This window comes from Poecilia mexicana, unplaced genomic scaffold, assembly GCF_051168715.1.
Source record: "Poecilia mexicana isolate PSO_F unplaced genomic scaffold, ASM5116871v1 scaffold_17, whole genome shotgun sequence".
Taxonomy (NCBI): domain Eukaryota; kingdom Metazoa; phylum Chordata; class Actinopteri; order Cyprinodontiformes; family Poeciliidae; genus Poecilia; species Poecilia mexicana.
Window position 1 is genome coordinate 27,179,320 of NW_028263386.1, and position 22,949 is coordinate 27,202,268.

The 22,949-nt window shown below is 39.9% G+C and overlaps 2 protein-coding genes and 1 long non-coding RNA gene across 5 annotated transcripts in view; 2 read left to right on the forward strand and 1 right to left on the reverse strand.

Annotated features, from left to right (window-relative positions):
* Positions 1-442: 442 nt before the first annotated feature.
* wls (Wnt ligand secretion mediator) lies at positions 443-17,146 on the forward strand. 3 transcript variants are annotated; one of them, XM_088014738.1, is made up of 13 exons: positions 444-690; positions 821-851; positions 4,600-4,872; positions 7,939-8,063; positions 8,760-8,921; positions 9,048-9,184; positions 11,345-11,513; positions 12,624-12,721; positions 12,809-12,872; positions 13,349-13,492; positions 14,581-14,664; positions 15,348-15,501; positions 16,331-17,146. In XM_088014738.1, the coding sequence occupies exons 2-13, from the start codon at positions 833-835 to the stop codon at positions 16,438-16,440; spliced, it is 1,539 nt and encodes a 512-aa protein (XP_087870864.1). In that variant the 5' UTR covers positions 444-690; positions 821-832; the 3' UTR covers positions 16,441-17,146. The 3 variants fall into 3 exon arrangements, with proteins under 3 accessions (XP_087870862.1, XP_087870864.1, XP_087870861.1); XM_088014736.1 differs by having other exon boundaries at positions 443-851; positions 12,624-12,712; XM_088014735.1 differs by having other exon boundaries at positions 444-851.
* On the reverse strand, positions 12,715-18,654 carry LOC148154841 (uncharacterized). Its single transcript, XR_015765839.1, has 3 exons — positions 18,507-18,654; positions 18,148-18,271; positions 12,715-12,888 (listed from the first exon to the last, which is right to left on the reverse strand). It is a non-coding gene; the product is annotated as an uncharacterized LOC148154841 (long non-coding RNA).
* Positions 18,607-22,949, forward strand: part of gng12a (guanine nucleotide binding protein (G protein), gamma 12a) — a 32,682-nt gene continuing 28,339 nt past the window's right edge. Inside the window, exon 1 of the mRNA XM_015012679.2 lies at positions 18,607-18,880. The gene's annotated coding sequence lies outside the window, so the exon portion shown is untranslated. The remainder of the gene's footprint in view (positions 18,881-22,949) is intronic.

Genomic DNA, 22,949 nt, shown 5'->3' on the forward strand with positions numbered 1-22,949 from the left:
GCAGTTCACAGTGGGCTGAATCCAAGTGTAAAAATGAGAAGAAAACTGAGTGGAAGGTTAAAAGTGTGTCAGACAAAGGTGTACACAAAGCAGAACTAACTTCAGTGTTGATTTGACTGTGAAGCAAAGACAATTCAGGCATTTGGTGGAGATTCACAAGGCATGGACTGGAGTAAGTGCTTCAAGAGCCCGTAGTTAGCCTTTAGAACAGAGAAGAACATGAAATTATAAAACATGCTAATTTTTATGTACATCTATAAATAAGAAAGCTAGCAATTTCAAAGGGGTTTTGTTTGCAAACTACTATCGATGAACTCATAATACTGAAAGTAAATGTGTTAAAATTCCATTCTATTGCCGACTATTGAACACTAGGTGGGATGGGACCCCTGAAAGCTTCCTTTAAATAGCCCGCAGACGGGGGCGCAATTCCAGGCATCTGGCAGCACCGTAACCTGCATTACTAGCCTCTATTGCAATGCGGTGGCGCTCCGCAGATCTTCCCCGGTATAGTGCATGTTGGCTGTTTGGGGATAAAGCACAGCGCTATTCGGTCATGTGATTCCTGCCTTTTTTTCCCCCTCCTTCGAAGTTGAAAGGCAGGAGCAGAGCAGTGGAGGGGGCCCAGCTCAGCTCAGCTCGTCTTTCCTGCTTGTGGATGCAGCGTTTTCTCCTCCTTCTTCCACCACAGTAATATTCGTTTTTCGCTCGTTTTTTTGTTGTTGAACGAAACATTTATTTCACAATGGCGGGAGCTATAATCGAGAACATGAGCACCAAAAAGTTGGTGATACTGGGAGTTACTCTGCTTTTGTTTCAGGCGCTCGCCTTCATGGTCGGCGGGTTAATTGGTAAGTTTTTCTCCTTTATCCCACTTTATCTGCTGCTTAGCTAATGCTCGCCTAGGTGTCCGCGCGCCTGTGAAAACGCAGACGGCAGAAACGGGGAAAAAACGCGGAGTTTAAAATAGTTTGTTGTTGACGTTGCACTTAACTTTTATCGGTCTAAAAAAAGCTTTTCACAGACATAATAGCCGACCTGCTCTAACTTGTAGCTAACAACGGTGGCGGAGAGCACCCTCAGTTAAAATCACAGCCTGCCTATCAAAGTGTTTGCTGCATGCTACGACTGCTGCCTTCCTTTCTTTGAACTACACTGGAGGCAGGGCCGGATTTAGCAGGATGTGGGCCCCTGGGCTAAAGCCAAGCTTGGTGCCCTACCCACGTTAGTTTTTTTTTTAGTCTACATGGAAATGGTTTAGTCTAAAATGTCCACATAATGGCACCTTTTCTATAAATAAAAAAAATAAAGTCCTAAAATCTTAAAGTAATAATTCCAGGTTTATAACATCCAAGAAGAAATCATGACAATGAGCTATGGGAAAAGTTTTTCTCAGGTGTATATCAGACACGACCTGTTCAAAAGATGAGATTTTATGTTGGTGCTTGCTGAGGCCACAAGAATCTGATCATAAATATAACTGACCACACTGTTTAAAATTTGCCATATCTGTTGATTCATTGACTGTTGATTATTTCAGATATCATTTTATCCTGAGATCGAAACAACTGTTCTATTAATATCAGTAGCATGATTAAGGTGAAGTATTGTGAGCAGGGCATCCCAGGCATGCAAACTAGGCCCACCTAGTATTTTATTTTGGAAACTTTAATAAAATACTTAGTTTGCAAGCAAAACAAAAATGTGTATATATTTGCATGTTTTTGGGGTCCCCAAAACATCTGGGCCATGTAAGCCTTTGTAAAAAATGTGACTGGGAGTGAAAACTGGTTAAAACAGGAAAGGTCATATTATCAGTTAGGCAGCATTTCAAATATTTAAAACAAAAACTAATCAATAATTATGTATCGGCTTATATGAAATGTATATCGTGATTATATTTTTAAGCCAATATTCAGCCTTATATCCAGTTATTTTCTCTCTTTGGAAAGTTCTTTAGAATTACTACAGAAAATAAATACCAGTGGAAAAAATGAACAATTTGTTAAATGCAAAATGGTAAAAAGTGTGAACTATGGACAGTATAAAAGGGGAAAATGTGGTTCTGTTAGGTGCTGAACTTAACTGGAGTTTGGCCCACAAATGCAATTCTGCTTAGGGCCTCGTTCTTCCAAATTAAGCACCGATGTCCCCTTTAAATTTGCACTACTTTGAAACAAACTCAAAAGTTCTTTCCTCCAGTTAATTTATTCAGTCTCACCTCCTCCGTATGCATCTTCTGCTGTGTGTGTGGGGCCCTCAGGCACCATCTCTACCTTCCCTTTACTCCCCCATGAGCGTCTTCCCTTTTCCCCAAATTCCTTTGTAGTAGAAGACAGAGCCTACATTTTTCTTTCTCTTTCCCCGTCATGACAGCGATGCACAGAAACCCCCCAAACCCAGCTGTCAATCTTCAGTTTTGCCTTTGGTCTGAAAAGGAGTTGCTGTCAGGGTTCCTCATATCCTCTCTCTCTCTCTCTCTCTCTCTCTCTCTCTCTCTCTCTCTCTCTCTCTCTCTCTCTCTGTCGTTTTCTCTTTTTCTTTTAACACTGATACACATTTATACTAAGTTGCTAGAGGTTGAGTTCTTGCTAAAGATACCTGGGTTTGTCTTTGGACTGAACCTGGGAACTTCCAGAGTCCGACTCCCTCCCCACAGTCCCTTTCATCTCCAGCTACTTTTCAGATAAATTGGCTTGTTTGGCTTTTTCCTGGCTGAGATGGTTTTAATGAAGCCAGATTCCTTTGTGTTTGCTCGCCAGCCAGGGGCTGCGGGAGTAATTGAGAAGAAAGCTTTTTCTTTTTTTTCTTTTCCCTTCTTGTTTCCCAACAAACCCGGTGGCATGGCATGGGGTCAAGCGGGCTGAGGGGGCGGCCATCATTGTGGACCTGCTGGACTCACAGGTCCACCCCAGGGTAATTAAACTCCCTGGGGGCTTCCTTTTGTTGCCATGTATGAACACCAGTGGATCTAGCTTAAGTTTACAGCAGTAAATGTAACGTTTTTAAATTGGTATGTAATAATGCAACACAAATATCATATAATATATAATTTCAACATAAGTCATAATATTTAAAATCTGATTGTGCAATTGTTATACTATAAAAAGTTTTGAGTAAGGAGATGGTTGGCTAGGTGGTGAAGTCATTAAAAAGTTACAATTAACTGGTTTTGTTGCCATAGACACCAGACACCGGCAACTTTTTAAAAAAATTCAAACTAGTTGAATTATTTTTTCCAGTACTGTATCTGTACTGTTTATGTTTGATATATGAACCCAAAGCAGAAAGATTTTAACACTTTTTAATAATTAGTTTATTTATAATAATAACATGTATAATATTGTGCTGATTATTAAAAAATGGCTTGTTTGGGACTGTGGTCAGATTATTGAGATTGGGTCATTACTGTAGGAAAATATTCCTGTCCAGTTGAAGGATATGCTGAAAAACTGCATATAGTAAAAAAAACAACCACGGCCCACACACATAAAACCTGCGTCATATTAAATTAGTCATCATCTCATTGTGAGAAGAGTGATGGAAATTTGGGTTAATTGCCATCATTTCTGTTATCACCATATTCAACACAGTTTAATATTTTCTTAAGTTTGTTCAGTCTTATTATTTGCATGTGTCCTCTGGTTGTTTTGTACTTTAATGTGTTGCTTAAAAGTATTAAGGGATTCTAAATGCTTTTCTCATGCTGATATTTGGAGTCGATGCTCAAAGTTGAAAATGAAACAGATTTATTTTTTAATTATCATCTTGCGCTGCCATATATGCGTACATAGTAGCTTTAGCTGCTGTATAAATTTTGTGCAGACAGTCCTGAGATGTTTACTTGCTGTCTGCTGTGATTAATGCAGGGCCTGGCTCTGCAATGGGTGTTGAAGTCATTTGCTGTTATTGCATCTTTGTGGCAACTTCATTTATTTAAGCACAACTTCTCAGACAATGTGGTCGACTGTTGCGGTTGGCTTGTGAAAGAGAGAGGCAGCCCAAAAAGGCAGTCAACTGTTCTGCGACAATTAGCGGTGCACTGATTGCAGTTTTCTGGCTGATCACCGATCTTTTAAAAGCCTTACCTGCCGATTCTGATTTTGGCTGATATCCATGGTTTTTGTTGCTAAATATAATGACTAATTTAATAAATTGGAAACAGCAGCTGCATTTCCACTACAAATGTTTGCCAGACTTTGTTGGCATTCCGCTAATGTTGTACTGTTTCCATTAAATAAGAAACACAATTAAAATATCACGTGAATAAGCTTACCACGATAATTCATTAAAAAGTATCATGGTACTTTGAGCTCTCTCAGCAGGAACTCAACGTTTTAGTGATGTCATGTGAGTAGAAACTATCAGCTTCGTGTGAAGCTCATGAATCTGAATGCAGAACATGGTGCCGCCTTCCTCACTGACCTCTTATTGCCTCAGTGAGCAGGAACTGTCTTTACGTTGTTTTAGAAAATACTTGAACTCACCTTGTTCAGTTGCTAATTTCATTCAAACTGTGTGGCTGTAGAGGTTTCAGAGTAAAGCTTTCCTGTAGTACTTATTGTAACGTTCATCCTAGCATTTCTATCTGTCCCACAGCTCCCAGTCCCACCAGTGCGGTGGAATACCTGGCAACAAAGTGTGTGGACAAAATCAAATACCCACAGGAGACCAAGTGGTTCATGCCGTGGGGTGTTGACCAGTGTGAGAAGATCAAGACGTTTGACGAGGCCATGGCTAAGAGGATCGAAGCTAACAACATCGTGTTTGCCGCGCACATTCCCATGCCCAAGAACGAGATGAGCCCCTGGTTCCAGTTCATGCTGGTCATCCTGCAGTTTGACATCGCTTTCAAGATGTACAACCAGATCGGTGAGAACCAAAGCAGCTTTAGGAAACTTTAGGAAGGGCCACAGCATCAGGTTTTACTAGACTGAGAGGAAGATACTGAAGGTTAGAATTAAAAGGTATCAACTTCTACCTAGAAGTAATTTCATGAAGTTCTTGTGTAATGTTTTTCTCTAAATCTGTTTTGCATTTATTGAGTTAACCAGCTGCTTACACTGTGTGACATAAACAACTATTCCTTCTAACTGCTTGACATTAAATCACACTGAACTTGACCAGTTGAGATTACCCAAATTATGTCAGTTTGTTTAATGTCAAAAATAAGAGATTTTTTTGTGTGTGTTTTTGATTTCTTAAAATTTAGATGTTTACATATATTTCTTAGTATGTGGAATAATTGTATCTCAGTTATGCTGCGCAAAACATTTTAGGTTTCCTTCAACTAGCTTGTTATGGTATTGCTGTATGCTGTATTTTAATACCATACAGCAAATGATGCAAACTTTTTCCAGTGCATTTGAATATCTGGTTTAATCAGTCAACATTTTGTCTTTACTGTTTTACAGTTTCACAATCTGAAAGAAAATATTCTGTGACTAAAAAGCTCTTGGCAATATTTACCCTTTGGCAAATCTAATCACTCATGTTATAAATTCCATTGCAGTTCCTTTTATTATTTTTTTCCTGTTTTTTTCAGCCTTTGTTTGCAAATGCCAGAGGAATTCGGAGGAATTTTTTTTACTGTCTGACAGTTTAGTCCTAACGTGGATCCAGTTTGTGGAGTTTGCCTTTGACCTCATCTTCCATTGTCTTAAGCTGTATCAGAGGATGTCTCTGCAACTAGCCTGTTCTGGTGGAAGGCTGAAATAAAAAGACTAAAAAGCTGTTTTTTATCCTGAGCTTATACTGGAAAGAGCCTCTAACTGTGTTTCATTGTCTAAAAATGGTAAACTGTTGAAATCTGAATCTTTTCGCAATCTAGAAAACAAGAATGTGTTTAGATGTTTTTTTTGTACACTTTTGAATCCAAACCACGAAATGGAACCAATGGAATGTTTTGGTAAAATATTTAGTAAAAATGTGTCATTCTGTTGGAGTTGCAGTTCATCTAAACAACGTCAGCCGAGTCATGAAGATAATTTCCTGGCCGTCTGTGTTGGCAGGCTTCAGTGGGAATGTGTCGGGAGTCTGAGTTGTTTACAGGCTGGCCTACTGACAAACAAATTAGTGATTCAGCCAAGTCCACAGATGCCTCTCGTTGCCAGATGCTGCAGACTCATTTTAATTCATCTTTTTATCTTTCTGAGTAACTCGAGGTGCTTTGGCGCTCTGGGTGACGGATGCGCTTTATTCCGTGTTTCTGACAGTGAGATAATGTGTGAAATGTAGCACAGCCAGGAAATATACTTTAACACTTTTTAACACCAACGTTCTGTTGAATCACAGCAGTCTGTGATACAAAATAACAGGAAATGTTGACCTCTAGCTATTAATTTGTTACTTTTTTTTATTTAGACCATATTTGCATACTATTGAGTTCAGGAAAAAAATACAACAGGAAAAATTGGAATCTGGGAAAAAAAAGGGAATTTGGATCAATAATAAAAGGGATTTCATATTGCCCTATTGAAGCCAGTGGAGCCAGATGTGCTGTATTTATTAAATTGGCCTTTTAAACCTGTTCTAATCCTGATCAAAGCAGGTGATGTCAAAGGTCAGCTGATTCTGACAAATAAACACAAAGCATCTCCTGCTTGAGCTGCCCTGTTTTTATTTTTCAGTTTTTATCCCGTTCATCCCTGATGAGTGTTGCCCATATTATCTGTGTCACCTACCTGACCCCCCCCCCCCCCAAACCCGCTGGCCTGTGTCCAGCCTCACACAGCTGTTGAGCAGGCTTAGTTTCCGTGGCGATAGCCTCTGGGTCGGGGTGGAATGTTTGCTTGAAGAGAGCTGACATTTGAGGGTGTCGGGCTCGACCAATGGCACGGCGGAGGAGCATTGCAGAGACACTCTGCTGCCAGCTCTCATCTGGTTCTCCCCCTTTCTTTCTTTCCTTCTTTTTTCTTTCTTTCTTCCTGTCCTCCTTTTTGTCCCTTTTTCTCCAGCTCAGGCCACTGGGTTCCTTTCTCTTCGCTGTGTTTCCTTTATAGCACAAGAGGCACTCCTGAGAGCTGGAGGAGGAAACACTCTGCTTTGTAACATGATCTAAAGATGGAGTTTTAATGCATAATGACTTGCTGAGCTGGGATGTTGGGGACTAGTTAAAGGTTTTATCAAGCAGATATGGGCCCCTGTGGAGAGAGGAGGCTAAATAATTAAGCATCTTGCAGAAAAAATAATTTAAATGTGACTGTCGGACCGACTTCAGCACGTTTTGCTCAGTAAGTTGAGCTGCATGGCTGTCTGTCACCAGGACCTAATTTTGCTGTGCTGACTCATCATAACCACTGACACAGATGTCAAAATCAGTTGATGCTCTCGGTACACTGAAGCCTGACGTGAATTAAACTCTCAGAACCGTGTGAAGAAAAACATTTATACATCAAGATGCACTGATATGATATTAATATCTATATCAGTCCTGATATTTTGTAAAAAACAAATTCAATATAAAAGCGGATCTATTCAATCTAATTCTATGCTTTGTGCTCTGAGCAACGTTATGCTTTATTTATTTTACATTATATTCAGAATTCCTTAATTCACTTTCTGAACCATTTGAAAGAAAGTTTTTCAGTTTTTTACATATTTGACCAAGATAGTCAACCTGCTGTTTTTATCAGTTTCTTTATTATTATTTTACATTAGTTGTTCTACTCCTAATTGCACTGACTGAACAAGTTAAAGTTGTTTATACATGTTTGACAATTGGTGAAGCTGTTGGTGTATGTAAGTGAGCTGTACTGATGCAGCGTTATCAAACACACTAGTGTATTCATGTCTGTCTTTAAAAAATAAATGTTTTTGTTGGCTGTCAGCCATAGTATTTTACATGTAGGCCAGGGTGTGAATACTTTTAAAAGACTAAATCAGAGAATTTGGTGCACCTGCTAGCTTAGCTATTACTGTGCTGATTGTGATTTCCAGAGGAAGGAGCAGTAGTCACCATCGATGTTGGCCTGGCCTACAGAGACGATTTGTTCAGCGAGTGGACGGAGATGGCTCACTCGTTTGAGCACAGGAACCTGAACTGCAACTTCACAGCTGAAAAGGTAAAGAAATGCTGCGGAGGGTAACACAACTCAGTTTTTAACCTGCAATGTTACAACACGTGGAATACAACTCATTCTGAGACGGCTGACATGAACTGTACATGTCATTTTCTAACTGGGGATGTTTTAAGAGGTTAAGATTTAACTTTTGGTTTTTAAAATCATTAAATTGTCTGGCATCATCCTTCCTCACTAATCTATTACATACACACACTTCTTGTAAGTTGCTAAGATCTGAAAACTAAATGATTTTAGTTGCTTTGAGGACTAAACTGGTGTGTAAAGGAGATCGAGCTTTTTCAGCTGTTATTCCTACAATGTGAAGCAGTTTCCCATTAGTCTGTCATTATTTATTTTATTTCACAATGTTGCCTATTTTACCTGTGCAGCACTTTGGTCACTTTATTGTGTTTGTTAGTTCTGCATTACACCATGTTGATCCTCTGTTTTTTTATGGTTTGGTTGAGAACAAACACATTTTTTACAATAAGATCAATCTTTCATTGTGTTTCATTACAATTGTGTGCAAAACTCTTCATATTTTGATGTAGATGAAAAATCGCCTCATCCTAGCACAACCCCCCCCCACCCCCCACCCCCGCCCCCCAAATTTCCTTGATTCCATTAAGCAAATGCATTTTTGTGGCAGGTAGTGATAAAAATGTTTCCAACCTGCTGCTGCCTTCGTGTTTCCAGACCATTGAGAACGAGGGCCGTTACTACGTATGCGACCCCCTGCCGTTCATGGAGGTGGGCAGCGTGGCTCACAAATATTACCTCATCAACATCCGCCTGCCGGTTAACGAGCGCAAAAAGGTCAACATTGGGATCGGGGAGATCAGAGACATTCGTCTCGTGGTAAGCTTTCCTCTGCTGCTCCTGGTGTTTGTAGATAGAATAGCAGTGACTGTGTGTGTTGGTGTTGGAGGCCATTCACAGCTGAAAAGAACACTACATGATGATGATGGTTTTTATTTTCTCAAGAGCATCCATCAGAATGGAGGCTTTACTCAGGTTTGGTTCGCCATGAAGACCTTCCTCACACCCAGCATCCTCATCATCATGATCTGGTACTGGAGGCGGATCACCCTCATGACCAGACCACCCGTTCTCCTGGAAAAGTAAGCCACTTATTTCCTTAACCGCAGTTACAAAAGAATAGAAATAAAATTTACTGTCCTATAGAGAGGGAGTCCAGAGTGAAGGCTCTCCCATTTTGTTTTTAATGTTGTAAAGTGTCCTTGGGTGTTTTGAAAGGTGCTCACAAATAAAATGCATTATTATTTTAATAAATAGGAGGATTGTATCTTATAAGTAAGATTTTGAGAATTTATATCAATATTTTATTCAACATCAGAAAAATATATCAATTTTCATTATGATTGAAGAGTTTGGTTTAAAGGGGCATTATTATGTAAAATGTTCTCTCATCAAAAGCATGCAACTTTGCTTTGATTTTTTTCATTGCATGTTTGAGAAATCCTTTTGTCGTCATGGCAACCATTCAGCTGTACAAAACACCTGCAGTGTAAATTTTGCGCCACTAAGCTACAACAGCAAACATTCAACACCTGGAACAGCAGCCTTTAAAATGCGTCTTTGTCTTTCTTTAGAAACACCATTGAAATGCTCACATTACCAGAATCCCTTGTAAAATCCAAGAATTAGTTGGACTTGTTGGGAACAGGTAGTGTAAGTAGTGTAGTCCAGGGGCCCGGCGTTTGTGTAACCTCCTGCTGTGCCGGGACCACGGATCAGTACGGAGGCAGCGGTCTGCGCCGCAGGAAGCAGCCGGCCAAGTGTGAAACATGCTACAAAATCCTCCAGCACTCAACAGATGCATGTTGCACATGCAACACACACTCCAGCTTACCAGAAAGCAAATGCAGCCCGCACACACACACGGATCCACATGCACACAGTCTCTCTCCGTCCCACTTGTCTTTTCCAGCTCAGCGCTCTTATTCCCAGATGACAAGCAAGCTCTTAAGAAGTGTGACTCGTCTTGCCCTATTTGTGGATAGTATATGATTTTTTCATGCTGTAAAAGCTTCACTCGAGGTTCCTACCATGCTTAGCCTCTAGGTATCGGCATAAACCTCAGATTCCCTCTAAGTGAGGGAAGCTCTGGGTTAAAAAGACTCACTATGTGATAAAACTGCATAAGCTGCATTAAAATGCCAGATTTTTGTAGTTTTGGATCGATACATAAAGGCTCTGGAATGATGATGATTATTCTCTAATAATCATCATCATTCCAGAGCCTTTATGTATTGTGATTAAAAGACACTGAAAGATTCACATCTCTATGTGAATCTTTCAGTGTCTTTTAATCACAATTTTTAGGGCTGCAATTCTATTCAGGAACGATTTTTCATTCAGAATGAATTTACTTTGGATATTTAAAATGTCTTCCAGGTCCAGTGTTGGATGTTTATTAGAATTTAAAGTTCACTGATCTTTGAGAACATGTTCTTTTGAAAATGGTCACAATGTTTATTGTTTATCGCAATAACTTCAGGGAAAACTTGTCATCCAGCAGACTTTACCTTGATGTTTGCTTTCCATCAGTGAGTGCTTGTACCCGCATGTTTCAGGTTACCACCATGTTTTCTGCTCACATCGCTGCCCTGTCATTTCCACATCGCATGCTGAGACTTGCCTGCTCACTAATAAGAACCATCGAATTGTTTTTATCTTTTTCTAAATGTCTTTCTGCTATGGACTCATTTTTCTCTCAATCACCAAATAAAGATACTGAATGTAGAGGCTTCTGTTAGCAGAGTGGTGTGGGGATATATAAATATATCTAAATTACTTAGAAAATCACACTTATATATACTTTTTAATGTATACGATTAAATTTGTATTTGCTTATATTTAAGACTTTGGATGAGAGTAGCTTGCCAATAAATAAGAAATTTCCCCTCAGAGGATTATTAAAGTATATCCTGATTCTATTGTTTGATATTAGGATTTGGTTGATCTGAAACATTTACTTTTGAGAAAAAAGTATAAACAGAGTAAATCTGTGAGAAAGTAAATATTTTCTGAGTTCCCTCATCATGACTCCCAGCAGCCTGGCTTGGTGCAGTTTGTTCTTTAATAAACCTGCTGTCCAGCTTGGCTTCCTGATGAAATATTAACCATCATAAAGATGAGAATCAAGTGCCAGCAACCTCATTCCGTTGAGTAGCTGACATTCGGTTGCCAGGGAAAAGACATCTTCTAAAAGGGAATTTTTTTTTTTTTTGCTTTAAATTGTATTTATGTTTTCCCAGGGTGATCTTTGCTCTGGGCATCTCCATGACGTTCATTAACATCCCAGTGGAGTGGTTCTCTGTGGGCTTCAACTGGACCTGGATGCTTCTCTTCGGAGACATCCGACAGGGAATCTTCTACTCCATGCTGCTGTCCTTCTGGATCATCTTCTGTGGTGAACATCTCATGGTACTGTCTCTGTTAAATGCTTTAACAGTTGACAGTGCTTGCTAAGATTTTTGCATTGTAGTTTTAATTCAATTCCCTTCAAAAATACGTTATTGATCCCAAAACACAAAATATTACCAAATGTTTTTGGTCTAGTTTCTAGTGCATAAATCTTAGTACACTTGTAAGTTAGCTTTGTCTTATTTCAAATAACTTTTCAGGGCGGGAGAGGAGCTTGTTTTAAGTTAATAATTCCTTAATATTGATAAAAAAATCTAGTTCTACTAGCAGATTATTTCACTTAGAACCTCAAAAATGTTTTATTGTTATAAGTGCAATAATCTGAAAGTAGAACTAGAACTTTTTTTAATCAATGTTAGTGAATGATTTACTTAAAACAAGCTCCTATAAAAAATTACTTTACTTAGTTTTGTCTTATTTCAAGTGTACTAAGATATTTTCACTGGAAACTGGACCAAAAATATTTAGTAATATTTTGTGTTTTTGCAGTATGACATTTACAAACGTTCTTACCATAATGGTAAAATATTTGAGTATGGATCAGTACTGTTCCCAGAACATATAATAGTGTTCTACTCCATTCTTTGTAAAGTGTGTCAAAGCAGGAGTGACGGCAGAAGAGTCTTATCGGTTGAGGGTTAGAAGGTTTTTTTCTGACCAAACTGACTTCAAACGTCTTCCTCATTCTGACAATTTAGTCTTTTCTCAGCCACTGCATCCACACTGAGTAATGATGTTACTGTTTCCTGTTTACATTAATCTTATAATGTGTTGACTTGTTGGAAACCTTCCAAATTCCATATTTTACGTTTTTGTTGGTTTACTTGTCCAACCTTTTCACTTTGTTCTTACTCCAAATTATTAGAATCTACATGCCTGTTGGTTTAGGATCCTTCTTGAATACATTTGATAAGTTTAAAGATTACTTTTAGAAAAAAAATATGACAAAATCTGTCGATTTCTTGAAGCTTAGTTACAAATTCGGAGTTAATGAAGCTGTAACATACACTTTAGCTTTCAGTGAAGTAGTTTTGTGTCATATTTTGTGAATGAATGTTTTTTTTTTTTCCTGGTGTGATTGCCTTTGTGTTTCTCTTGCCTCTCTCTCAGGACCAGATGGAGAGAAACCGTTTCTCAGTCTACTGGAAGCAAGTCGGGCCGATTGTGTTTGGTTCCTTCTGCCTGTTTATCTTTGACATGTGTGAGAGGTGAGCTGCAATGTGTAATAAAGAAGAAAAGAAAATATGTTTTCTATTAACTGACCTTCACCACTGTCACTCTTTTTGTGTCTCTAGAGGTGTCCAGCTAACAAATCCCTTCTACAGCATTTGGGCCTCAGACGTAGGGACGGAGCTGGCTGTATCCTTTTTAACCCCTGTGGATCAGAACCAAAACAGGAAGAAAGAAAATTAAAAAGTGTAAGTGGTTTTAGTTCAGAAACTAAAAAAATATGATGTTCTTGCTTCTTGATTCAACTACCAGAATCTACCAGCACAAGATACTGAATCAATCTAGATTATCATAAGGAACAATTCAGTGGTGCCACATGGGTAGGCATTGCACAGAGACTCATTATGATAAATATATGTGAGCTTTGCTGTTTTTGCCCAGCTTGCAGATATGAATATATTATCGATTTTTATTTATTTATTTATTTTGAGTCCTCATGACTTGAAGGCATTTTGGCCTCAGTTCTTCTATTCACCGCTCTGAAATAATGAATCCATGTATCGTTTCTCATCACAGACAGGCCAGTTTAAACATTAGCGGGACAATAAGAATATTTTAAATGTGAGTGCTGTATTCATCATCTTCCTTAACCAGTATGTCCTCAGATGTCCTTCATAATAGTGGCAGGAATCTGTGCCTGTCTCTACTTCCTGTTCCTCTGCTTCATGGTGTTTCAAGTCTTCCGTAACATCAGTGGTAAAAGGACTTCACTGCCTGCCATGTCCAAGGCCAGACGCCTGCATTATGAGGTGTGTTTGGTTTGGTCTGATTAGATAAACACACACATACACTAACATTTCTATATCTTTAAGCGGTTTGAGAAAACTGGGGTGCATCGATTGTAGTTTTCTGGCAGATTGACGGCCTCACCTGTCAATTTCAATTTCGGTTTATTGGGCATGTTGAAAATTCCCTCCAAAAAAACTCATTAAAATTTTGAGATTGATGTCAAAATTTATTTTTAGAAAAAACTTAGAAAATATGAGTGTGAAAAGTAAAAAAATTGCTAGAAAAAAACCCCCCTGAAAATTTTAGATTAATTAGAAATTTTCTAGAAAAAAGATTTCCAAGAGTCTTCTTGAAAATTTCTGAGCTTAATTGCAAAATTTTAATTTTTTGGTGGAAATTTACGTGTTTTTTTTTTTTTGTTTGTTTGTTTCCCCCCCCCCCTAGTTAAACCTTTAACTAGTCCCCCCTTTTTACCCCACTACATCGCCATATCTCTGGTTACGGACCGGTAGACTAAACAATGAAAACAAAAAATGAAGTGCATCAACGCCAAGAACTTCCACTATTCACATATCAGCCAACAGCGTGTGCTCTGATGCAGTTTTATTTATTTTTTAGTTCAATTAAAACCTTAGACTAAGATGAGGGATACATGTTTTGATGCACACATGGGATAAAATTGTTACGTTGTTCTTTTGGATTCAAAACTACTACCTCTGTTAAAACCTGTATTTCATAAAATATAGGTAAAGACAATAATTGGAAAAAAGAAAACACTGTCTGCATGATCAGTATTGATTACATTATTTAATTTTGAAATAAAATGCAGTAAACATCTTACAAAACAGTACGTGTAGATTATTATGTCTTCAAAACTGAATTGTAAAATAAACTCAAACTGATTAACTTGAAGGATAATAATGTTCCTGGCATCAGCTTGTCTCATGAAACTAACACTAGTCAGTAGATTTGGATGATCAAAATCTATTGAAATTGTTCATATTGAATATTTGCATTCAACATAAACTCCTCCCATTTTGGAACGCACATTGTGCTGATGATCTCTGCGATTCTAAATCCTGTCATTTCTTTTTCTCGCCATTTTTAGGGTCTGATCTTCAGGTTTAAGTTCCTCATGCTGGTCACGCTGACCTGTGCTGCCATGACCATCATCTTCTTCATCATCAGCCAGGTCAGCCTTTTGATTGGACGCCTCTGGGTTTTTGACTGGTGTGAAGTAGCCTGACAGAAACCATGTGTGTAATAGTTTCACGTCAGATGACTTCTTCCTCGCTCTAAAATGTATCCACTGATCTGGCAACGACACAGCAGATCCAGACTAGCCAGCAGCAGCTAGCAAACATCTGCTAATGGAAGTGAGAATCTGCTGAGCTACTTCTCAGTGCAGAGCTGGTGAAAACATTGTCAAAGGGTTGATACAGGAGCCATGTTGGGAAGGCTTCCTGAAGGCAGAGTTTCAGCAAGAGCAGGAGTTTTTAAAGAGACAGAGGCCCAATTTCAAGGCATTAAAAGAATTTTTATTTCCTAATTTAAATCATATTTGACACATGTAGCATTTTTATGGCAACTGAAGTGAACATAATTCCTTGATTATGTTATAAAATGATACAATGTCCCTGCAGAGTGGAAACATCAGCTGCTTAGATTTCTGCAAAGTATGAGCTCATGTTTTTGAAAATCTGAGCATAATTACTCAGCGTTTTCTACATGCCACTGTTTATATCATTAAAGTTTATTTTTTTTCTAATAAACATAGTTATTTTACTTGTAAGGCTACATAAACATTTGTGCATTCTTATTAAAGTAAAGCTCTCCTCTGGAGCCGGATCTGCAGTGATGTGTGTCTGATTCCAGGTGAACGAGGGCCACTGGCACTGGGGGGACCGCACGGTGCAGGTCAACAGCGCCTTCTTCACCGGCATCTATGGGATGTGGAACCTGTACGTCTTTGCCATCATGTTCCTCTATGCTCCTTCGCACAAACGCTACGGAAACGAGCAGTCAAATGGTCAGTGCATTGCCAGTAACTATACTCCTACTGGCTTTTCTGAGAGCCTTAAGTCTTAGTCCTTGTTCACTCTCACTTTGCTCTCTTATGGAGCAAGAGTCCAACCTGTGCGCTAAAGCTGTCGATTCATCCAGAGATTTAGTTTGGGGGGAGCTTGTGGTGACTGAGAGGGATCCAGATTCCCAGGGGAAATGAAGGCTGTCCTTGGCTTGAGATGGTGGTTCTATTGGACTCCGGGCTCGCTTCCAGGGAGAGAGGAAAAACGGTGAGGTGAGGGGGAGAGCGGCACCAGGAGGCAATGAAAACCATCCATCCATGTCTTGTTGGAGACGAGAAAAAAAAAAAAGAGGCTCTGAAGTTGTGGAAGCGTTCTCTGAAGTCTACCAGGTCTCACCTGATGGGAGGGGGCGCTCTTTCCAGATTCTGCTCATGTTTGAGAGAGCTGGAGGTGTTTATGCCGGTGGAAATCCACCACAGCAGCTTCATATGGAAGAAGAGCCTGCAACCCAAATACTTCATAGAGGCATGTTTTGCTGTGAGTGTTGGTGTGTGTGCGTGTAGAGGGCCAGGGAGTTCTACCAGCTGGCATCAGTGAATCTTTTCCCCCATTTGAGAACACATCAGCTTTAAAATCTTTTCAATTTTCAAGCCACAGATTCACCGTTGGACTTTGAATACATGCATCGTTTTTCCCCACTGCATAAACAACTTAAAATGTGCAAAGTTTTGAGAGCTACAAAGACATCTGCAAGGTGCTGCTTCCCCTTCAGGACTGACACGTGATGGTTGGATATTTTGGTTCTGATGATTTATGTGTGTGTGTGTGTAGGTGATGGTGGAGCCACTAGCGGAGAAGACATCCAGCTGACCACCACCATCACCCATGTTGATGGGCCCACTGAGCTCTACAAAATGACTGGGAAAGAGGCCCAGGAATAGTTTACACTCTGTCCCAGACGCCCGTCTACTCCCCACTACTCTCATACACACCTCCCACCCATCGACCCCCCCAATAGCGTCAACACTCCACCAGACTGCTCACTCCCATCAGTAAACATTAAACCTGTTTAGGTGGCGCCATGTTTCCATAGTTGTCCTTGTAACCTTCATGTTGGTCCCTTTTATTTCACAGTCACTTTCTATATTATATGTATATGTAGACTGTTGTGTTTGTAAATGTTGCACAGTCTTTTCCATAAAGCTAGGTACTGAAAAGGTGCTTTAGCTGGATGTTACGTGTAGCAGCCATCACACTCTGGTTTTTAAACAGACTGAGAGAACGCAGCGAAGACATTTCAGCCCACTGTCCTGCTTTACCGTGTTCTCCTTTTATCCAGGCTCACATGACAGGTGGGTGACATGCTGCTGGCACGATTATTCTGGGTCTCTTTAATCACTGGGGGAAATGTACACAGGACATTTGCTACTTTGGTACATCATTACGCGTTCATCGTGCTACAATGTAGATATCCATATTGTTTTTTTTTTTTGTTTTGTTTTTATAAGAGCTTTTTTCCAGCTTCACATACTGTAGCACCAAGCTTTGAATGTTTGGGAAGTCAACTGTAGCCTTATAGACTCTGTATTTAGTTTAGTGTTTTTTCTTTTGTATGCTTATTTAAATAAAATACTTGTACTCTACATACTTCTGTGTTCCAAGCAGTTTTTTTTCTTTAATCACTAAAGTCGGTCAGTATTCTGTCATTCTGTGTTTCTGTCCTGGAAAAATAAATACTTATTTGGAAAAGAGGGGAAAACGGAGAAAGACTGAAATGATTGAGTTGCAAACGAGAGGATCTTGGAACAGAATTATTCTTAGAAAACAGGAAGATGGCGCCCCCTTGTGACTCAAAATACAACAGGCGCTCAAACCGGAAGGGATTCTTAAAAATAAATGTACTTTTTGCGAAAACGTGCCTGCTTCAGAGGGATGGCAACTAAAGTGGCAAACGTTTTTTTTGGCAGTTATTTAATTATCAGTGATGTTTGAGGTCAGAGTTTTGACACTGGGTTAAAAATACACGGCAGATAAATTGGAAGCAAGCAATATTAGAGATTTTACTAATAAAGTTTCATAAAATATTTGTTTTTGCTGTAATTGCATGTCTGGCTGATTTTTAATAAGCGTCCAGGTTATTTGGTATAGAAATTCTTTATTCCGTGTTTATGCTGACTTTTTCAATCAAAATTGAAATTTTTTCGTAAACTTCCGTAAGTTCCACACATCCTCGCTGCAGCAGTAGGTAACTTGATTCTTTGAACCACTGCTTGCTGCTGAAGTTGATATGTGATTCATAACTTTCACTTAAGCACTTAAGTGGTTTTACAGATTAGACTCGACTAAATTTGATCGTTCCAGGTCGAAAGCCTTACAGCTTTATAGGGAGAAGAACCAGGAATAGCTGGTTTCATTGGTTTAATTTCATTCCACTCATTGCTTCCTTTTTTTCCTAGGGGAAGGGACCTAGCGCTCACCTCTAGGGGGTCACACAGATCAGAGAATTTAGAAAGGCCAATTAACTTGACATGTCATGTTTTTAGGGAGGAAGCAAGAGTACCCAGAGGAGAACACGCAAACTCCATGTAGAAACATCACCGGCTGGTTGGTATGCAAACCAAGGACCTTCTTATTAAAAGGCAACTTACCACCACACAGCTGAGTTCGTATGTTATTCCAGTGGCTTCTCTCATGGTACTCTGGCTTCCTCCAACAGCCCAAAGGCATAGATGTTGGGCTAATGGCCTCTGTGTGTCTCTGAGTCTGGGTCTTCTGTGATGCAGAAGTAAAATTCATAACAAATCTATCACAAGCAACAATAAATTTAAAATTGAGTTATGCTTTCATATTCATTTCTATTAATTTCCTTGTTAATCTACATATTTGTTTCTCATGATTGATTTCTACTGAGACAAATGTTTTCCAACTGTTTAAGTAGGGCTAAGTTTTTTCCCCCCTCCAAGATTCCTTAAACTAGGTGAAACAGCCCTTTACTGAAACTACAAACCAGACGCTAACTTCAGTGTCGCCGTGTCCTGTGTTTCGGGTTGGTCCGCCTCTCTGTCCTCCCGACAACATTCGGCAGTTTTCGTCCAAGTGGAGGAGGAAAGAAGGAAAGCAAACAGTGGGCTGACCGCTCTCTCTGACACGCCACGAGAAAGTAGCCGCGGTTTAAACACCCACGGAGGCTGTGCGAGGAAAGTGAAGCTGTAGGGCGTCTCGGCAGAGAACAGGTGGTTTTATCCGCGGTGAGTTCACAGAGCAGCGCTGACACACAGCGCCGAGAGGGAACCGTCTCCTCCCAGCTTCCCCACGGACACGGCTCGGCTCCAGTCAGTCACCGGGAACCTGTTTGACCTGACTCCACGCTGCACCGGGCAGGTAAGATTGACGTGTGTCGGAGTCGGCTCTCATTTACAGCGGCCCGCTTTGAGTAGAAGCAACAGTTGGTGTTGAGTGTGGAGACGTTATTTACTGTCCTTGTCTACATATTGACTCTGAGTGTGTCTGGGCGGACAGTTTGGTGTCAGTTTCCACGCAGCTGCTACCTCTCCACAGTAAACCGTGACTCACTGCTTTCACCAGTGGGCTCTTCAACAGGTCTCCTCAGCCCTGTCGGCCTTTTGCTCCTCTCCCCCCCCCCAGGCTCCACCTACCTTTGCCACAGAGGGAGTCCTTTTGAAAAGCAAATAGATTATTACAGAGCAGCTGCACTGGTGTAGATTAATCAGCCAGGCTGAGGATGATGGTTTCCATCAGCGCTGCTGGGATGAAGAGAAGAAGGAGGAGATGTTTACATGTGGGCCATCAACAGCTCTGTTCATACACACACACACACCCTCCTGGTCATTAGAGGACAGAATACAGACCAACCATTGATAAGGCCACTCATTAGTATCCCATTCAGCTCCACCAAAGCCTCCTCTCCATCCCCATCAGTCCCAGTGGCCCACCTCAGGCCCAGGATCAGCTCCATTCCCTGCCTTGGCGAATGTCCTCTGTAAGGGTGCACCAATAAATTTCCTTTATTTTAGGAGTTCAACGGATCTAATCTATCTCAGCCACAGTCCTTTTTAGAGTGGGCTCTGAAAGACTTGCCCACCAAGTCATGTCTATGGTTAATAATTACCCCACTGTTGCCAACTTAGCAAATTTGCTATATTTACTGAATTTTCATACAAAAAAAATAAAAAAAAATCGGAATGGCCCAAATTGGATCAGACTTTTTAAAGATCAGGTGTTGGCCTGTCATGATGACAAATTTTGCTGGATGATGAGTAATTATTGCGATAATAAACAGTAATATTTGTGTTTTGACATCATTCTCGAGTAATAAATTGAAAATGGCATAATAAATCAAGTTCACCCTCTCTAAAAGCAATAAAATAAACTTTAATTTTGTACAGAACATTTAACACTGGAACTGGAAGATATTTCAAACATTCAGAATAAAACACAATAACCACAATAACCAGATTATGATGTCTCTAGACATCATAATCCATATTCATCGTCAGAATGGAAATGATCAGGCTGATTTTAATTAGTTATGCAATTATTTGATACATTTTTTATTGCGCCAGGCTTATATCAGTGATCGGCTGGAAAACTGCAATCACTGCATGTCTGTTCCTCAGGTTTTATTTTGACGAAATGGACAGCTTATAACAGCAGCCAAGAACAAAGTGACATAGTTGTTAGGGATTCAAAATATATCGATATCAACATTGGTATCGGTAGCTGTTAATCTTTTTTCAACATCTATCTGACATGTTTAAAATGTGCCGGCATTAATATTTATTTCCATCTTTTTGCTTTTTGTGTTTTGGGAGTGTGGGAGGTTGGTCATGTGGCGTTTGTTTAACTGAAACAGAGGAGGCAATGTCAATGATGTGGTCATTTAAATATATAAACTATAATAACTTTTCCTTTACTATGTAATGCGTTATTTTTCTTTTACTATCATTATTTTCTTCTTCTTCTTCCTCTACCATATCAACAAGATCACTCTGTACAACAAACACCAAATGGACGACACTTGACTGTTTTCTTCTTTCACACATTTTGTTTTCTTTCTGTGTATAGTCACTCAATCTTAACGTCTGAATTTGATTTGTTTACACGACAATAAAAAAAGAAGCAAATATTGGTTATTGACCATAGCAGCGATATTAATATTGGATATCGATATTGGCCCAAATTTTCACATTGGCGCATCCCCTTGCAGTTGTGTTGCTTTTTGGGATGAATTCTGCTGCTGCTCTGATTAGAAGTCAGACTTTGCTGCGTTGGATCAGACGTCTTGGTGTTTTTACTCCGGCTGCATTTAAAACTTGGAACAAGTGAGTTCATCACGACGACAGAGCTGAGGCGGCGCATGGAAATAGATCATGACGTAAACAACATTCTGCTCGATGCAGGAATCAGATGTGGCTCGAGATTGACTCTGAATTTCAGTTTGAGTCACAAACCCAGGAAGGAACACGCAGCCGCAGGGCACTGCGCATCTTCTCAGTCTGCGCCAGAATGCTGCTCGACTCGCTCAGCAGCTTTGTGGACAGGTTCTGAAAAGAGCAAAGAGGCGATGCCATGAGCCGCCTCAGCAGCCGGGATCTGTTTCCTCATAGCGGTGGCTGTGGAATGCTCTCTGTGCACAGATTGGTGAGGCAGGACGTCCCTCGCTGACTCTACTACTTCCTTCGCTGAATTAATGATTCATGACGTTTTCTTTGCGTGTTTCTCACACTCATCCAACAGAGCAAAACTGAGAGAGAAAACTGCGCTCAGCAAAGAATGAGAGCTGCTCTTGAAAGTTTACACACCCCTGTTAAAAGGCCAGGATTAGGTGGTGTCATAAAACGAGACGTGGATAAATAATTTAAAGCTTTTAATGTGATTTATTCCTTAACGAGCCTGTTTGCATAAGCTAAGCCACTTTATGCTTCATTTTTAACACCTGTCTATTTTATTGCTTTATATCAGCATCCCATATCTTCTACACTCTCACATAGAAAAGTTCAAATGTCTCAGACTCAGGTAATCTGTTGAATTTAGTTCTGAAATTTGACTAGGCCATTTCAAAATGTCATTTTTTCTCTCATAAGGTTAAACTTTCTGCTGATCTGGATTCATGCTTGGGCTCAATGTGAATTTTTGCCACTACCATGTTTAAGTGTGGTTATGAGGATCTTTGGGTAATATTCCATTTACACACATTTAGGGCCACATAATTTGGTGAGGACCAGGGTTGAGAAACACTGTTTTAGATCTTACTGCAGTGTTTGATACTCTAGACGATGCTCCCCAAAGTCGGTCTTTGAGGCCCAGCCTGCATGTTTTAGTTCTCTCCCTGGTGGTGGTAACAACCTTTTCAGCTTGTCAGTGTTCTTCTTAGGCCTTCTAATGAGCCATCATTTGATCCAGGTGCGCTAAACCGGGAAGAGAACTAAAACATGCAGGATGCCGGCACTCGAGGACCGACTATGGGGACCAGTGCTGTAGACCATAGTATATCTCTGGTTTGAAACACCGGGATGGAACTGAGGGTTTAGCCCTGGATTGGTGTTGTTCCTGTTTGAATGACAGAATGTACCAGGTAAAGGATAAAGGAAGTGTACCAAGAGCCTGGATCTTGATATCTTGCAAGAATCGAGTCTTGTGGGGTTCTTCAGGACTCAATTCTCGATCCTCTTCTTTTTATCTTCTATTTGCTCCTGTTGTGGTGCATTGTTATTGTGCTTCAACAGCTGTCTGCAGGCTTAGGGTTCGGTTAGACTCCGGTGTACTGGTTGGTAGTTACTGCGCTCTGTATTGTAAAGCTAGCATGTTGTCCCTGCCTATGAGGGGACATTCATACCGGATTACTCTGGTGCACAAGTCTCCTATTGACCTGCTTCCTAATTATTTATATACAGTACTTTTATTCAGAAAGCAGAAACCAGATATGCCTTCTGCTCCAAGGATTGTTTGCACCTCTATGTTCCTTGTGTACGAACAGAAAAAGGGAACAATTTTAGTTTTCTGTACCTTCTGCTTGGAACACTTCGCAAGCTGAACTAAAACTCAGCTTGCTCGTGTCATTGAACTCTTTTTGCAAAACAAACAAACAAAAAAAACAAAACAACCAAAAACATCTTTAAATTAGTGCTGTCACAACTGCTATGCTCAAGAGGTTTTGATCTAAAGTGCTTTTATCTGTTAAATAAAGATTTAATAATAAAAAAAAACCTCGGGCATAGTACCCACAACCCACGTAATAACTTTGGCTGTCTCTAGTCATTCATCAAACTATGCAACAAATTTGGGAGTAATTATGGATTTAGATTTCAAATTAAACTAATCAGCTCTGTTTTAAAGAACTTTCTTATTTTTAAGAAAATATTTGTGTGACCACAAAGTGTAAAGAGGAGGAGCATAAACGCTTCTTCACATCACTGTTTGTGTCACAGCT

Excerpts from the sequence above, each read along its gene's own strand:
- wls (XM_088014735.1), top strand. The coding sequence starts at position 746 with ATGGCGGGAGCTATAATCGAGAACATGAGCACCAAAAAGTTGGTGATA. Across the intron at positions 9,185-11,344 it reads CCACCCGTTCTCCTGGAAAA|GGTGATCTTTGCTCTGGGCA; the intron begins GTAAGCCACTTA and ends ATGTTTTCCCAG. Across the intron at positions 12,722-12,808 it reads ATCTTTGACATGTGTGAGAG|AGGTGTCCAGCTAACAAATC; the intron begins GTGAGCTGCAAT and ends TTGTGTCTCTAG.